This window comes from Kryptolebias marmoratus, linkage group LG4, assembly GCF_001649575.2.
Source record: "Kryptolebias marmoratus isolate JLee-2015 linkage group LG4, ASM164957v2, whole genome shotgun sequence".
NCBI lineage: Eukaryota > Metazoa > Chordata > Actinopteri > Cyprinodontiformes > Rivulidae > Kryptolebias > Kryptolebias marmoratus.
Window position 1 is genome coordinate 16362627 of NC_051433.1, and position 18569 is coordinate 16381195.

Sequence of the window (18569 nt, forward strand, 5' to 3'; positions counted from 1 at the left end):
AGACAGAAAGGACCTTTTGAGGTAATCCAGGCTACTATGAATCCCTATATATCAAAGATAAATGTTATTTGGCCACAGCGACACCAGACAGTCACAGCAAGAATCTCATACAAACTGTGGATGGTGATGATTTATAAGCACATTTGTTTGATTTATAAGCACATTTAAAAATACCAGAAGACCAAAGTGCTTTAAAGGTAAGCCAAACTGTATCTAATCAAATAGATTATAAAAAATAAATCATAAAATACAATAAATCAGACTGAGATAATGAAATAAAACACAGCAAATCACATAACATACTCAAAAGCTTCCTGCTCTGTTTCAATCTAACGACTCTAATTTAGCATCAACGATTCTTTTTGGACACTCGACCGATTCAAGCAGCTCCTCCGGCACCACACACTGTCCAGACCTCCTCGGCTTTTTAAATCTCTTCATCATCTGTCAGCCTAAAATAGCCTCTATAAACCGCCCCTGATTTAGTATCGTTTTCCACTCCTTTCATTAGCGAAATGCCACTTCATGGTATTAAAACCTGCACGAAAATAATGTGAGGAACTTCTGGCGTCGAGTAAAATCTTCAGGATTTCTCGAATGCCTGAAAAGTAGGAAATTGATAGTAGCTGAAAGGCTGAGTCGAATCTTTTTGAAATGCTTTAGAAGACACGGTTGTTTTATTATATTTACCAAAGTAAAATTCAGCTGCGTTTCAGAATGATCAAATTGAAGAGACAAAAGAAAACAAATGAGATGATGAGTGTATTTTTTCATTTTTCAATCCGGCTTTATTCTGCTGAAAGTTGCAGGCGGAGCTGGAACCAGTCTCACACTGAGAGAGTGAACTTTAAATCAAGATTCAAGGCCTGGGTTTCCTTGAAGGGACACATGTCACCTCCCGTCTTGTGTTGAGAAGTGACAAAGATGTGCTGGTCTAACCTCGAAAATAATGTTATGCTCATTTTCATGCAATGTCTTGAAATGTCACATTCAGAGTATGTATGTAAATGACTCTCAGCTACCACCACATCAAAGTTTAGCTTAATATCTGTAATACTGCCTGAGTTATAGCCGTTTTTTGTGTTGGCTAATGTCAATAAGCTATGTTAGCCATCTTAAATTAGTTTGACTCCAAAAGTTAATCAGTTGTATATGCACTCCCAATGTTTACCTTTTGAAAGTTTCATTAAAATCCATCCAGTGGTTCATAGGATATTTTGCTAACAGACAAACAGTGGAAACACCAACAGTTATTGTTGAAGTTTTTGGCAAAGATATTGTGAGATGACCACAGCATTCAAAGTATGTGTTGTGACTGACTTTCAGCTACAGCTGCATCAACTCTTTTACAAAATATCTCTTAAACTGACTTTTTGTGTTTTCTAAGGTCAGCTGGCTGTGGCGGCCATCTTAAACTGGCTTGGCTCTAAAAGGTAATCAGCTGTAGAAGTACATCAAATGATTATTTCCTGAAAGTTTAATTAAAATGTCCAGTTGTTCATGAGATATTTTGCTAACAGACAGGGAGAGTTGACTGCAAATATTAATAATTAATGGCAAACTTGGCAACAAAAATCTTACGCAAGCTATTAGCCCTCAGAATATTTAGAATACATTTTAGATCAACATCTGTAAAATTGAGTTACTGTGTTTTTAAGGTCAGTTAGCTGTGGCGGCCATCTTGTTTTGAGCTGACGTCACAGTCAATCAGTTCATGGCCCTTTAGGCTGCCGTTCATAAATATGTCAAATCTCTTCTATTTATTTCTGCACATGATTTCCTAAAAGAATTTTTGCATAAAAGCTCTGTTCGTATTTCCACAAAAAGTCGGGTCTTTTATTTTGAAGGGATCACTGTCAACAGGAAGCGGTGTGGCACGTACACCTGGCAGGTGTGGTGACGTCATGGAAGTAAAATTAAAAAAAAATGCGGATTTGATCTTTCAGCTCCCGTGACGGAACCTCTTCCTGCTGGAAAACGATCGATCTTTGTGAGTAAAGCTTTTATTTTTATAACGATTGACGAGCGATGACGTGATTTAGTGCCGACGTTAAGAAAATAAAAGGATTGTTGGATCTGATGTTGTTTAAGAGAAGGTGAGAAAACAAGCTGCTTTCGCACAATCACAGCAAGTGACACATATATGACATTCAAGGATCAAATCTGGTCTAAAACTTGTGCTTAAACTCAGTATTAATGAGATATTTAATAAAATAATACTGTAAATAAGGAACAAAAAGTGCCTTTAACATTATTTTTATCACACAAGAATAATTTTATAAATGTTGTTGCTAAAGTATTCACTCAATGTACATTTGTTTTTAGTATTAACTGTGAGTCTATGTAGTTTTTTTTCTGCCTATTTTAACAATAGTAACAATTTTCCAAAATTAAAGAATGTAGAATTGAAGTGAATGACTGTCAGCAGATTTAAACAAAGCAAATACACACACACACGTCCTGCAACCATCCAGCCGAAACTCTTCTTGTTTCTCTCGTGACTTGCTCTACAAGTTTTAATGTCAGACCCACAGAACCCGAACTGACGACTTTCTCTCTTTCTGCGTCAGTGAGTATATAAAAAAAAACAAATCAAGAACGGAATCATTATTTTCTATTTTGAAGTCGATGCAAAAAATATTCTGCAGAGTTTCATATACCAGTCTAACTGAGAGGCAGTGCAGTTCCTTTTTATCCTAAAGGAGTGTTACTTCTGCATTTTTGAAGAGCTACTTCCTGATTTCTTTTAGCTTCTCTAAATATAACAAGTATGTTGGTGTGTTTCATCTGCAAAGGAAGAAGCAGCTTTAGCTAACAGCTCAGCCCGTTTGGATTAATGCGTTAGTTATAACCCATGCGTTTAATAAAAGTGCTTTGAGTCTGGATTCAGTTTGAGAGATGGCTGTTTGTCTCTGACGTCGACAGGAAGCCTTGATGACTTTCGGGCTTGACTGGAAAAAAAGTCAGACTGCAGCTCTTGGAAGGACAAACAAGAAGCCCTAAAGTCATGTTGTAATAGGTAAGAAAGCCTGAATTTATTGATTCATATGCAAAGTGCAGGAGGACGTAAGCAGGAATTGTTATCACTTTATACTGTTCCAGAGGACGGGGGGTTAAACTGTTTAAATGCAGGTTTGTTTAGTGCATCCTTGTTCTTCCTCTGCTCATCTTCATATTTCCTGTTTGCGTCTTGGTTTGACAAATACAAAAACAACAAGCATGTAGGAAAGGCAGCGATTGTTCATATTATAGCTGAAAATGTATAAACCCAAGCCGCATTGCACAAAGTAGCCATACTGGCTAACTCTTTACACCCGTTCTTGAAAGTGGGACTTTATGTCAGTACATTTCTCCACAGGTGTTGTCGGATCCATTTTACTGAGGCACTTCAGATTTATCTTGGGGTACATGCCCCAGTAAAGTTTCTTTAAGACATTTCAGACGCTTGTATGCATCTTCACAAAGCAAAAAAATAAGGATTCCAGCAGAAAGATATCCAGCATTCTGTGATGAAACATTATAAAAACTAAAATCATCATCATACCCTCTTTTATTTGAAGGAGACCCAACATAGTATCACAAGAGATTGTAAAATAGTGACAAACAGAGTACTTATATTACTTATGGCATCACATAAAGGGTACTTTACTGGGTAATGATAGAGTACTTACAGGGGTACATACAGGGTAATAACAGAGTTCTTATAGGGTACTTTAGGGATACATACAAGGTATTTATAAGGGACTCACAGGGTACTTATACGGTACATATGGGGTTACATGCAGAGTACTGATAGGGGTACATACAAGGTACTTACAGGGTAACTACAAGGTCTTAAAGGGTATTTACAGTGGTACATGAGAGCAGTTACAGGGTATTTACAAGGTTTGTTTGGGGGAACTGACAGGTATATTCAAGGTACACACAGTGGATTTACGGGGTACTTAGAGTGTATTTGGGGGTACTTACATGGTAATTACAGGGTAACTACAAGGTACTTATGGCTGTACTTACACAGTACATATGTGGTAACATGAGTGGACTAAACAGGGAGAGGTTTTCTGGGCTTCTAAAATCAAACTAACAAACAAAACATATACTTCAGATATTCTGAGAATTGCTTTCAAAAAGAAAACATGAATCATTTTGAAGTGGGTTCTTGTGTAAAAATAGTAAATAAATAATATCTTACCTGCTGTAGATAGCTTCTTGAATGGGCTCAGTTTGAAAAAACAGAGTTTATGTTTAATTAGCTATGTGAACTGTGGTGTAAAGGTTTAAATAATGGTGGAGAATGGCAGTGATAATTTGAAAATCAAAGTGGTTTTAAGATGGTAGGAATCCACTGAACTAGCCGTTAAGACATCAGTCCTGTTGGACATAAAGTCTTTTTGTCCGAAGAGAAGCTGGAGCTGCATAGGTCCAATAGAATAATGGTCACATATCATACAGATGTCTTTTGAAGTTTGATTTTGCTGCTCTGTCTCTCTCGTCTTCATTCGACACTGCGATAACTAAAAAAATAAGAAACATTCAGGCTCAAATATAACATGTTTTAACCTAATTAAGCCTCATGTCAATGCCCGCCATTAGAACAATACCAAATATATTAGTGCTGCATGTGTACAACAGATGAACTAAAGTTCACAAACACACATTATATTGTCCTTGTATACTGATCGCATCATGAACAAATAGAAACAATTACCATGTGTGTCTCTTGGACCACATGCAGTTAATCATTAGGGGACTGCACGCTTTCTTTGTCCATGTTGGACAGAACCCATAATGCAACAGTCCTGCACATAAATCAACTCTTGGTCATGTGACACATAACACTGCATCTTAAAGAAAACCTTGTGATTCTTAACTAAAGAAATCCCTTTGGATTGTAGACAAGGCTCCTACAAATTTTGTTTTTTATCCATTTTGTTATATTTTATTATTGTTTTTTGAACTCAGATGCTTTTGATTTCATAACAAAACACAAAGTTGAAATTGCACGTCTCTCAGACAGTGACAGTGGCTGTTCATGAAGGTGTCTACATGGTAATGGCATGGTCCACATGTTACTTTTATGAAGCCACTATTACAGCTGAACAATGTGGACAAGTTTGGGATGTAATTGTTGCCTCTTTTTAGCAAGACTTCTGGACAACAGTTTGCAGATATTACAACAGAAGGAGCAGCATGGCTGTAGACCTGTGTTGGTCAGTAGATCAGTGTGTGTGTTGGCTGTAGTTGTGTTATATAAAACATCGTACAGTGGAAACAATCAGCATTGATCCCTGTGCTGTTTTCCGGCAGCAGGTCCCTGAGCTGTTGAGATGGAGGAAGCGTACAATGAACTCTACCAGCAGTTTCTTCGCCTGAGGTCACTCTGCCTGAAACAGGCGGCTCTCCTGCATCAACTCACAACAGCTCTGCAGCAACAACAAGGTGTGCTTTTCACCTTCGGTGCTCTGGCAGCGCAGCGCGTCGGGTGTTAAACCTAACATCTCCTTCTTCACGCAGGTGCCTCTGCCTTTAACGGAGAAGTGAGTGATCTGATCTCCATCCCCCTGCAGCGCAGCCACGACATCCCCTCATCTCTGTATGAGAAGCCTCAGCCCCTGAGAGCTGGGTTACCGGACCCCGCAGAACCATGCAGAGTTGAACATCCCTCCAGTACAGCTCTCCTGGCTGAGGACATGTCAAAGCTCGGTGTGGACGTGCCTTACCACAGGAAGCAGAATGAGAACACGGAGAAGATAAGCTCCTTCAAGTTGACTTCGGACTCTTCAGGATACCTCGGAGCTTCTTTCGGCAAATTCAAATTTGAGCAAAACGGCTCTGTTGAAGACAGGGTTCAGTACACACCGAGGGTGAGTGTGTTTGCTGGACAAAGGTGCCTCTGCCTCTTAATTTTTAACTTCGTCCTCTTTTCTGTGGTCTTTTTTTCAGATGCATGCAACCGACTGTTCGTTTCAGGTCGGTGAGCTCCTCAGCCAGGCAGGAGGCGCTCTGATGTCCGACGTGGCGCTGCACTCTCACGTGTGCGAGTTCTGCCAAGCCGTCTTTCCTAGAGACTCAACGACGAAAGGAGAGTTCCTGCGACATCTCTGCACTCACGTCACCTAGACCAACCTTAATGTTCTTCCTATGATGCTGACCAAAGACTTACTCTGGGATGATTGAAAAGAAATAATTAAATCTCTGTAAAGAGTGCCAGGGGGCGTCACACACTGACATTTTTGACATTTTTGTCCCTCACATCTACTGTTCTGATCTGTAGTCGTGGGCTCATTTATTCTTTTACATATGGGGAGAAAATAAATTTTATTGCAACTTAACATCCACAGACTTTATTTACTTATTAAAGGGACTTAATCGTATCGCATTAACATGCAGGTCAAAATACACCAAAATGATCTACATCCATGGCCAAATTCTGTTAGAGATTTTTTTTTTTTGGATGCTTCAGTCACTACATGTGGCTCAACTATGAGAGCATGAATCGTTCTCCTAAATGTTTCAACGTGAACGTAAACACCTGATCTGGCCGCCATGTTTATGAAACTATAACATCTTCAGGTCTGAATGTATTTGTTGTTTTTGGACCATGCAAATACAAATCCTGTCCAGTTTTATTTAGAGAAAAACACAATTACTGTATATTCTCTTGTTGGACACCTGGTTCTTTTTCTTCAATTCACATCGCCACTGATAGTTTTAAACATAGAATAAATTGAAATAGTTTCAGTCTAGTTAACTACTGAACGTCACTCATAACTTCAACTTTAAGCTGACGTATCTTGAGTTTACATAGACATTTTAAATAAATAAACTGTAATGGCTTTATGCTAAAATAAAAGGACTCAAATAAGCACTGATGCATTTCCTACTAAGGTTGTCTGTTTTTCCTTTTGACTGGTTTGCAAACAAAGTCACCTAAATGTGTTTTAATTTTTACCCCTTTTAGACCATTTCTTTGCAACTCAACACAGAAATATAAGTTAATGAAATCCTATTCAAATCATCTTGTTAAAGAGGATATATTTTCCCCTTTTTTAATTTACCGGATGATAGTTGGGCGGCGCCTGCACGGGGTAGCAGTGGTTGGCGCTGTCGCCTCACAGAAAGAAGATCACAGGTTTGCCTCCCAGCCTTTGTGTGTAGAGTTTACATGTTCTCCTCGGGTACTGGCACCAGGTACTCCGGTTTCCTCCCACAGACCCAAAACATTAATGTTAGGTTCATTAGTACCTCTCACACCCGCCTCTCACACAGCGAACAGTGACGTTAGGCACCAGCTCCACCGTGACCCAGAGAGGAAAAAAGAGGAAAAGAAAATGGAAAATACAACAACATGACAATTCACTTCACAGCAGTATGACATTGTAATTGTCTTGCTGCTTGAAGACAATAAACTACATCTCTTCTGTGTTTTAGAGGCTAAAGTTTAATAAAAGTGGATCAGATCTCACAGAAGTTTTACACTTTTTTAGTGTATTTGGCAAATTTTAGGGTTTCACTTATTCATACTTACAGAAACTGCATTTAAAATAAAATTGATAATTTTATGGATGTAAATTGGTGCCACTCACGCCAACAAATAAAAAATAAAATAAAATTGTGTCATGTTATAATGTGAAAAGTCTATTTTTTTAACAATTTATTTTTAACATTGTATCAAAATGTTTTCATGTTACCACTATGTACCGTACTTTATCATCATGCAATGCAACATTTCTTTAAGTCCGAACATTATTTTATCACATTAAAGTTTGTGCTCACGTGATTTTTTTTGTTTTCTTATGATGCAAAAATGTTTTGTTTAAAACATGAAAAATATCATGAAATGATATAAAAATAAAGTGTAATTTAAAAATGTTAAAACAATAAACTTTTTAATTAAAGCATGATTTGGTTCTGTTTTTTTTTTTCTTTTAACTTTTATGTTTTAATTTCTGGCAGCAAAATACATCAGTAAAATTTACCTTTTCTTTTTGGAGAAATAAATTTAAAAATATGGTCGTGAGGGACTGTAAAAGTTATTTAGTAATGTTTAGTAATTTCCAAAATGAAATGTAAAACATTTTTGCTCTAATAAAACTTTGGATAAAAGACAGCAATAGTAGCTCATTTATATTTCATGTTAAAAGAACTAATAGCTGTGAAAAGAAGAAAATTGGGATGTCAGGGATGTTATGTTGTTCCTGTTTCAGCGAAGGCAGCCTGATGACGAGCTGTGGGCTGAATAAAGATGATTATACTCTGAGCTCCGGCTTTGACATCAGATTTGGCTGCAGATCTGAACAGCTCACTAAATGACATCTTTTCAGACTGAGACAGCTCCAAAGTGACAGGGTCCTATTATTTATGACTTGTTTGTCACTTCAGATGCTTCCTCAAGCGTAAATCTCTCTTTTGAAACTCATTTAAATGTTTTTGGCTTGAATTTGCACACAGTGACATACCTTCATGAATACAAGCGTGATGTCATACTTCTCACTGGCTGAGAAGAATTTCAAATCTAGATGATCCCAGAGATATCTAAAAGATTTGAAAGTAAACCACTGGACTTCCTACTTTCTCTATCTTTATTGGCCTCTCTGCTGTTTGTCATCAGATCAGCTGTCTGCTGTCGGACACAGTTACTGAGGGAATAACGAGCGCTAAAAATAAAGCCACAGCTCTGACTCTGAAATTAGTGGTGCTGATAGCTGATTGATGATTGCCACGTTGGCTGTTGCTCTTTGAGTCACAGTGAAGAACACAAACGTGAACATAATTACTCCCGTACAATTGAACTCTGAAAGTATTTGTTTTTACATAATTATCATAATTATCATCATCATTATCAGTAAACACAAACACAGCTGAAGCTGGTGGCAGCATGCAAAGCTCTGAAAATGTGAGAGTCATATTGGAAAAAGATACATTTTTCTTTCCATAACTTTTCTTACTAAGTGCGGTGCTGCACAAAAAGTCTTGAAGTCTTCTTCATTTCTGCATATCTTGCCTCCGAGGAGTCAGATCTGCTTGTTATGTTTTAAACTGGATCTACAGTTTTTTAGGCTTTCTAAAGATCATTTAAAGTTTTTCTTTTGACCTTGGCTTTGTTAAGCTCTGACCTGTGAGTCATCCGGCTCCTAAACTCAAGGGATGAACCAGTTTTCGGTTCACACATTCCAGACAACTTAGCGAAATGAAAAACAACAACAAAAAGGCAACTACCTACCTGGTAGCTGGCTACAGTAATATCTAGCTTGCTTGTAACTTTTTGTACCTGTTTCTTTGTCGAATCTCTAAAATATGCCAAAGATAAAACAGTTTAATCCTGACAGAAATAGTATTTCTGAAAAAATTGTTATTATCTGAAATCTGGTCATACAGTAGGTCTCTCTAAGGTCCTGTCAGGTTTGTGCTGATTTTATAAATTATTTTATGGCGTCATGTCTCTCAGATACTGTTTATCTCCCGTGGATCATTTTTTTTATGCCTGACACTTCATATTTTGTCCTCCAGGTATGATTCTTTTTCTTATTTTTGAACACAATATGCTGTTATGGTGAAATGACTGGAGTAAAAATGAATGAAAAGGCAGCCAAATTAACTGCAGGTAACCTTGATAACTATCGATCATGACCACTTTAAAAGGTTACAGGAAAGTCTGGCTGCTTGAACGAAAAGTTTAAAGAGATTAGGGGAGGTTTAAAACTTTTGCACAACGCAGTGTTTCAGTGTGAACAAACGATCTTCTTCAGAGATTTGAGAGGCTTTTTGCACGTTTGTTGTCATTCACACTTACAGCTGCAACACTAAAAAAAAACTAACAATACTTTATGACTTAAAGCTGGACTTTTCTGGATAATCCACTGTTTGCTTTGTGTCTTTTTGCTCTCTGGTGTCTGTGCGGATGAGCGCTGGTGACATCACCGGTACTGGTGAGTCACGGCGGCCTCGACGCGTCAGTGCAACAAACAAGATGACAGCAGGAGTGTTGCTGGCCGTGTGACGCAGCTCCTGCTGCCTCATCCACACACCAGAGTTGCCAAGATAATAAAATCATCCTTTGAGGAATACAATGCACCGTGGATTTGAAATCTGAAAAGTAACATTTATTAAGATATAACAAAATAAATAATCTGTCTTGCAACATAACAAACCGAGGAGGTTGCTAATGCTCAAGAGACGGGCAGGTGTGAAAGATGCACGGGAAGCTACCTCACTGACGTACTTTGCTATTAATGTACAACATTTACAACATTTCTGTGTTTGAACAGAAGCTGACTGACATTTTAACATTTCATTGTGGGGACACAATAGTTTGAAGAAGCTGCTGTATCAAAAGACAACAGAACAGATTTGAAAAGTGGAAATTACATAAAAATCTCCATGTTGGTTTACGACTACTCAAATACACACCGACATATGTAAGTTTTCAGTGCACCTAAAGAAAATCCAGGCGGTATTCACCTCATTTTAAAAAAATATTAAATTTTCAAATAAGGAATTTTGCAGTGTAGTTTAAAACTATTGTTCTCAAAGGTTTATACAACAATAAAGTCTAAATCCGATGAAGTCAGTGTTCATCCCACAACACTGGAGGGCCCTCGAGTGAGACACTGTTCCTCAAAGGATCTGTGCCTTTATTTCCAGCTCAGCTTAGAAAATAATTTTTTTTTTTTTTTTTTTACAAAATAGGGATACAACATTGTCTCAAATTTAAAATAGTTGTGCAGCAGAAAGTCAGGAGAAAGAGGATGATGGAGACCCTAGCAGACATGCTGTCTGAGATCTGTAGCAACACTTGCTAAAAATGTAAACTAAAAAAGATGTTAAAACATAATGCTCAAACAGAAATATCAGTGACATCCGAGTTTGTGAGACCTTACCACCTTTACCCCCCCCCGGTTTCCTGAGGTGAGGAGCTTCGGAACATTTTGCTGTGACTTGCGTTAAAGAGACGTCTTCACGAAAAGAAACAATTTCCTCTCCAAAACTAGAGTGTTGTTGAGCGTGGAGGAACTTCAGAGCCAGTTTCCAAAGTTGCAGTGCCCCCTGCTGCTGTGTGATGCCTGTTTCCTCTGCAGCAGGTGAAACGTCCAACAAACAGCGATGCTCTAACATCGACCCTGACAGAATCTAAATGTTTTTCTCTTCTGACAGCTAATCTTTGCAGGAGCACTATCCATGCATTCAAAAGCTAAAACTGACACAGTTTTTCTAGCTACCAAATATAAAAAAACAGATTATTTGGAACTTTATTCACAATTGACAGGTTTAGAAGTCAATTTCTACAATCAGTTGCTGGTAGGTTCTCAAATTTCCTGTTTTGATGTTGCTGCCAATAGGAGTCATTTCTCCATCAGAAGTACTTGAGACCTGTTCAGTGGACTTTTGACAGAAGTTCATCGGCCTGAAGAGCACACAGGGCCTCATTTCCCCCGATGGTTGGAGTTGATGATTTGATCTTTGGTGACACAAGGGCTGCTGCTCCTGCACGTTGTGATCAAGCTCAGCCGCTCCCCTTTACTGTCATGATCTGTGGAGAGAAGGAGGTTTTTATACGAGAATAATCTAGAAGTCACATGAAAAAATACAAGTTAGAAAACCAGTGAAAAGTAAATACACTGAGCACTACAGGCCAGTTTTGTTTATGTGTGGCTCAGATATGATATGATACGATATTATATGATACGATGCAATACGATACAATGCAATATGGTAAAATGTTTTGCGATATAAAGTGAGTGATATAGTTTCTTTTTTTGTTTTGAATTCTCTACTGAATTCAAAACAAATAATCCCATTAAAGACACAAAAAAATGATCAACCCATAGAATGCATGACATAATTTTAATTTCAAATGTTTTATATATATATATGAGGAAAAATAAAAATGGTAAAGCACAACCCCTACAGCAGTACCAAACCAAGACACATACTGCAGAACTCCACTGGAGCTAACATTTTACCAGCAACTTAAATAATGCAGACATCAGTTCATTTTTTATTGAAGTGGAACCAAATGAATTTGTAATGTCTGAAACACTTTAAAGTCTACTGTGTTTGATTTACTGCCACAGCAGGATTAGGAGTACACCGTCTTACAGTGATGGGGGCAGAAAGAACCACTGGAAATCAGAGGATAATACCGTTTTAAAGTCACAGTAATCTAGATGCAGCTAGTGTTTAAGGAGCTTAGAATGGTAGTTTTTGGGGGAGTTTAACAGGAAACTCTCCCACGTGAGGTGAAGTCATCATGGTTTATATGACCAACCCAAGCTGCTGAAAGACAAAATGTCCCCAGCACTGAAGAGTTGAAGGACTTCTTGGCTGATAAAACAGTGATGAAGCTGAAAAATCACATGGGCATGACAGAAAACACACTGAACAAAAGTTGATATTAATCACGTTTCTTTTTGTATGGTAACAGATGTACTGATGTGCATCATCACACTGCAAAACTCTCAGAAAGGCAAGGCATTTTACCTTATTTTTTTATATATATTTATGATCTATACAGGGAGTCTTTTGTGTAGGAGCTAAACAAAATGTGACCTTTTCAGAATTTTGACCCTTTTGTTATCCTTCATGTCCATTTTTTAACATGTAGTGATATAAACAATACTGCTTCCAAAAAAGTATCATAAAACAAAACCAAAAATGGCAAGTATGTATATTTATTAATGTTTATAATCTATAATATATGAACAAAATCTTGTGACAGTGAAGCTAAACTAAAGCAGAACATTTTGATGTTGATTAAAAAAGTAGGAGAAAGTTTAGATTAACGAGAGAGACACATGAAGGAAACTTGCTTGAGTGGAGACATAAGCAAACGCAAAAATGACAAAGTGGGAGAGATCGACGCCAGAGATGAAACATATGTCTTTTTTTTTTTTTTTGTTATTTCCGTAGTTCTTTTGGTAGAGGGAGAGGATGTATGAAAAACACTGTGCCATTTCCCTGCCCACAGGTTTTATTTTTGTACACTGTCGCTTGGTGAGTCAATGCAACGCCCCTCCAATTACCTCCCACTCCATCGCCCCCACGCCCCATCCATCCCGCCCTTCAGCCCACGCGCCTAACACATTCTGACGTCAGTCACTGCTAAGGAGGGAGGGGGGGGTCCGACTCCGTCGCCCACAGAGTACTTCCTCTCCCCCCTCCCTCCCCTCCCTTCCTGCCTCCTCATGTCTTTGCTGGCTTCTTTCTCCGTTTCTTTCTCTCTTCAGCCCAGAACGACTAACTTGCCCAGATCACTTACTTTTTTCTTTTACTCCGAGCTGTGATGCATCACAAAAGTAACACGGTATTAAAGAAGTGCTTTAGCAGTGCAGCACTCCCCCCTCCACCACCCCTCCTCTCCTCCCCTTCTTGTTTCTTCCTCTCCGCCTCCTTCTGTTTCCCCTTCTGACTTCTATCCTTTCTAATTTACAGTCTGGTGAAGTTCAGCTGTGAATGGTGGGAGGCGTCACCTCAGAGAGCGTCTGACTCACTGGGGTTCAAACTTTAGAACCATAAAATATTCATTTTTATCGGAGGGTAGAAAATCTCTCCGTGTCATTCTCAGTTCAACCCCAACAGCGTCTTGACCGTTTTTAATAGTATTCACCTTAAACCTTAAGAACTGAGGACGTGCATTACAAACTAGCCTAAGCTATAAATGTTATACTGTACGGTATTTATTATTACTTGAGACTTGGCCCTATACATAAACAATAAAATGACAAACAAAACAAAACAAAACAAATAAACTGGTTTGGAACCATATTTATTTTCTTTTTATTTGTTAACTCCTGCTCTGGGTAGTTCTTTGAACAACATCCATTTGGATAAATAATAGTCTAATTTTACCAGATTAATGCGCTAACAGCTAACCGTCATACAAATTAACATAACAATCAATTTATATTAAAAGGTTATTCGGGCTGGAATGTTATGATATTCCTGCGGGAAGTGCTCCAGGCAGCACAGGAAGTGCTACAGCTGGCTGCTGCTGCCACTATTTGCACTTGCAGATAACCATAAGATCTATGTAAATGACCCTGTAGTGCAAAGTAGTAGCTTATCAATCCGGTCAGAACTAACCTCTATTTCCCCAAATTGGGGTTGTTTAAAGAGCTATTTAGAACAGGTAAGATATTTATTACTCATAATCTTTCAACAGAACCCCATTTCACAAGATCTAAACTACACCTTAAGGAATAACTTTCTTAATTAGAACAACATCACACCATACAGGTAAATCAGTCTTTAAAAAGTCACCTGTAGAGTGAGCTCCTTCTGACCCTAGAGTGAGCTTTCCTGCCCGGTCATGTGACACCATCCGAGCCAATCGCAGCCCCTCGTCCATTAGAGTTTGCTGTATGAGATGGCGACTCCAGCTGGCAGGGTTGGAGGTGTCGGTGTGAGGACGGGGGGATGGAGACTGGTTGCACTGTGAGCTGGAGTCTGAAATGGAAGCAGAGCTGACTTCAACCTACTGGATGTTCTTACAAAAACAGGCCGGGGTTTTAACGTGTGGTGGGGGTCACCTTTATATGAAGTTTCTTTTCTAAAATAACACAAATTTGACGCGTTACCATGTGACACACAGTCCAGGCTTTCTGTAGACAAGCTGTCATCATCTCTCTGAGTCGCGCTCTCGGATCCCTCCACTCTGAGGAGTGATGAAACACCCTCAGGCCCGATCACCTAAAACACATTGTATGGTAACTGAGGAACGTCCGCAAATCAGCCGAAGAGTTGATAACAGATCAGACGTTTCAGCCTTCAGTAAATACTTACCTCATGTCTCGGTCTCTTCTGAGGCAAAATGCTGTTCTCGTCTGCATTCGACCTGCAGGATAGAAAAACTACATAAAAATGTGTCTGTAAAACGTAAATGCACCTCATTTTACCATTTAAACTGTGTCGTAACACATGCAGAAAGAGCTACTATTTAGTTTCTTTTGAATTTAGTAGAAAAGTTAGAAGATTTTTTACGTTTTCTTAACGAGGGTCCAATAATATGCAATGATGAGTGAACTTGACATCATTTTTAAAACCAATCCCAATAGTAGGAAACCTAAAATCCTAAAACCACGTGTGGAATTTAATAATAAAAGACCGTAGACTTTTGGAAATTCATCAAGTTGAATAAATATCACTGAAATCTGATATGTTAATTAGAAAAAGCTTAAGTTTACTTCATTCTTTATGAAAAAGATAAGTAATGTATGTATTTGTATTTGACTAAAACTACAAAGGCTGAAGTTGACTGTCAAGCTCAATTTCCTCCCGATGGGGAGGTGGCTCACGTAAGCCATATAAAATATATTAATTAAACTACTGCACTAATTTATTTTACATAAGGGTAATCATGTAATGATTTAAATGTGCATCAGAAATGCTCCAGATGCACCTGAGTCTGGTTCTACAGAATTCTAACAATCAAAAACCTTTTTTTTCTGGAGGCTGTGAATGAAAACAGCAGGTTGGGTTGGTTAGGTCATGTCCTGCTCCTTCGACATTCTTCGCTCCAACCAGCTCCCTCACCTCGCATGCTTTAGTGTGGAGGTGTAGGCACATTTTCGGGCCACCTGTCGAGCCAGAGAAAACAGCTCCACCCGTCTGAGCAGCAGAGCGTTGTCGCGCATGCAGAACTGGGCTGCAGCTTCATTGATGATCAACTGGGGAGGAAAAACACAAAATGAAGGAGTGATACATTCAGGCTAAACTGCTTTTTTTTAATTAATAATACAGAATAAAAGCTGGTTTGTGGTCATGTTGCTGTGTGAAGCATAGTGTGTTCTCAGGTAAGTTTTCACCTCATGATGCGTGAGCTGCTTCCCTTCTCTCCTCTTGGAGTCAAAGCGTCCGTAAATGAGGCTGTATTTGCGGATCTCCTCCTCCTTGTTTGGGTCCTGGGACCCCATTCTGAAGATGTGCCCCACAGTTTTTGCCATCTTCTTGTTCATCCTCAACAGAGTCTTCACCTCTGCAGCATCGGACCTGGGCAGCGTCCTGAAGAGCAGCTCCACGCTCTCCACCACGGCCCTCGCCGTCTCCCCGTCCAGCTGTCCTCCGGGCCAGGCTGACAGAGCTGCCGGGGCGAAGGACGCAGACGGGACGGGAGATGTGGAGGGACCGGGGGGACCCGTTGGCGGGTGAGGTGGGCTGGACGGTTCCTCCTCTGCTCCAGACGCAGAAGCCAGAGCGTTGTTCCCATCAGGCTCCGGGCTGAGCCAGTGGGGGTCCATGGGGGACAGTTTTTCCCTGTAGTGTGCGTCCGGTGGTTGTGGCGAGGCCTGGGAGCAGGGGCTTCTTGGACTCCCGCTGTACATCGGTGTAAGACATGCCCGGTCCTCTCTGTCACAGGGAGACCCTGGCTGCCCGTTGCTCACGGACTTCCTGGGCCCACCAGCTGCTCCGCTCGTTCCAGTCCCGTCGACTTTGAACAGTGGGATTCCCCCGAGGGGAACGTTGGCGACAGGCTGGCTGAAGAGGGCAGGGTTCGCCGCCCAGTCTCTGAGAGCCTTCTGCAGCCTACGCACATGCAGCGGCTTGGTGGCCATGCCAACCAGTGCCATGATCTCCAGAAACTCCTCCTCTGCAGCCTCACAGAGCTGCTGCACGTCATCACCCCCCTGCTGGATGAAGGTTTCATAGTAGGCCAGCAGGTTGGCTCTCTGCAGCACCCGGTAGAGCTGCAACTCCCCGAGCGTGCGTGGCAGAGACATGGCGCACGGCACTGGAAAGTTTAGGCAGGGGAAAGGAAACACATGAACCTGCAGGCGGAAAAATTAAAAAAGAAAAAAGTCCTGGACATGTTAGTTACCCAGATTAAACTTGTTTTGAAGCACTTCTATCCTGACAAAGAACAGCCATAAAAGAACCATTCACCACATTTTTTTTGTTTGTTTCTATGCATACACTTACATAAAATCCTCAGTATTCTTGAACCTGTCTTACCTTCTCGGGTTAGTTAGGTAGACAGGCGCGCTGAAGGGGAAACTTTAGCGAAGGACGCTCTCCGGTGTGTGGTCGGAAACAGCGCGCAGAGAAATCTAATTTGACTTCAGACAGGAGCAGGAGGGCTCGGCTTCACTGCTCAGCCAGATGTTCGAGGAGGACTCCCTGCTCAGCCGCTGTGATCCGACTCGGTCCTCTTACCTCTCGCCTGAGAGGCTCCTCGGGCGCAGATAGCCGTAGTAAATCCCCCCCTTTTTGCGCGTCGCTCCTCGTCTGATATCACTGGCAGAAAATCCTCCTCCGGCGCACCGTATTGGTCCGCTGGCTGCCTTTTCGCTGCCTGTGTGGGCTGGAGAATGGCGGGGGCGGACTGCAGCACGCCATCTGACCGAAAAAGAGCCTTCCTCTCCCGGTGGAGAGGCGGCTTTCAGATTGGAGATGTGGGCGGTGGTGGTGGGGGCTCGAAATTAACCCTTCGCGTCTTCGACTTCAGTCCTTCGCTGGGGGGGTTTCCCGGAGTTTAACCATCTCAAAGACCCCCTAAACTCAAGCGTCATCGCTTGGACTTACAGGAGAGACTTATTATTCAAGAAGTTTAACCTAAAAGTTAAACCTCACCCCCCTTCTTTTAAAAAAATAAAGTGCAACTGTTTACATTTGCAATCTTAATTGGCAAACTTGCCTAAAAAGAGCTAATAAAATCAGCATCAGCATGACTGAAGGATATTGTTTAAACCTGTTATCATCTTAGTTGTTGGCCTCCCACATGTATTTACAAACAAGTAATTTAGAGCCTGCATAAAAAAATAAAAAAATAACACAAACAGTTTGACTGGGGTAAAGAAAGAAAAATGTGAGCTTGCAGAAACAACCAAGGATATTAAAAGAACAGCTATTTCAAAGTTAGTTTGGGGTGACTATTTACATCTAAAACAGCTAAAATGCCAACATAAAAGGATGATTACATGTAGCACTTCCTAAAAAAAGCCCATCTATAAATGACGTTTTATTACTTTATAAATAGTTTATCCGTGAGCATTTTATAAAGCACTAACAATCATTTATAAAACACTGATTATACATTGAAGCCGACTATTCATCTATTCCTAATTTAGATTTTAAATATCAAACATTTATCATCAAGTTACCTGCATGCAAGCATTTGTAGATACAAAGTTTGTTTTGACTTATCAGGTAGTTTAAATAAAATAGCAAGCTAAGCATCTAGAAATAAAATACATTTATCTGAATGGATAAGAGTACAACACTTGAGCCTGCTTCAGTGTATGACTAATGCTTTTATTTGTTTTATAAAAGACTGCTAATGCTTTATAAAGTGTTTACAAAGTCAACAACAACCTAGTTATGCATCACTGAAACATTTATAAAAAGATCCTTCTTATAAAAAGATCCTTCTTAGGAAGTGGTACTTTCTTTTGCCGTGAATCATTTGAATACTTTCTTAATAGATAATTTAAGATTGGGGTCACCAAAACCAAAACCCTCCTTGTCTCCCTTTTATTACTTTTGTTATGGTAAAAATAAATATGCTATTATCCATCCCAATCCTGATTTTGGGAGCCACGGGTGAGCGCAGTCTCAGATTGACCACCAGGTGGCAG

General features: G+C 39.9%; 2 protein-coding genes across 6 annotated transcripts; one reads left to right on the forward strand and one right to left on the reverse strand.

The window, feature by feature from the left end:
* Window positions 1-1901: 1901 nt before the first annotated feature.
* On the forward strand, window positions 1902-6872 carry zgc:113184 (uncharacterized protein LOC553745 homolog). Of its 5 annotated transcripts, none has more exons than XM_017415822.3 (6): window positions 1902-1990; window positions 2926-3019; window positions 5143-5210; window positions 5308-5439; window positions 5515-5864; window positions 5944-6872. In XM_017415822.3, exons 4-6 carry the CDS (start codon window positions 5328-5330, stop codon window positions 6118-6120), a joined length of 639 nt encoding a protein of 212 aa, XP_017271311.1. In that variant the 5' UTR covers window positions 1902-1990; window positions 2926-3019; window positions 5143-5210; window positions 5308-5327; the 3' UTR covers window positions 6121-6872. The 5 variants fall into 5 exon arrangements, with proteins under 5 accessions (XP_017271311.1, XP_017271310.1, XP_017271308.1 ...); XM_017415821.3 differs by having other exon boundaries at window positions 5311-5439; XM_017415819.3 differs by lacking the exon at window positions 5143-5210.
* Window positions 6873-10654: 3782 nt separating this feature from the next.
* Window positions 10655-18569, reverse strand: nab2 (NGFI-A binding protein 2 (EGR1 binding protein 2)). Its single transcript, XM_017415816.3, has 7 exons — window positions 16948-18569; window positions 15804-16763; window positions 15532-15665; window positions 14782-14833; window positions 14577-14688; window positions 14260-14445; window positions 10655-11530 (listed from the first exon to the last, which is right to left on the reverse strand). Exons 2-7 carry the CDS (start codon window positions 16713-16715, stop codon window positions 11424-11426), a joined length of 1503 nt encoding a protein of 500 aa, XP_017271305.1. The 5' UTR covers window positions 16716-16763; window positions 16948-18569; the 3' UTR covers window positions 10655-11423.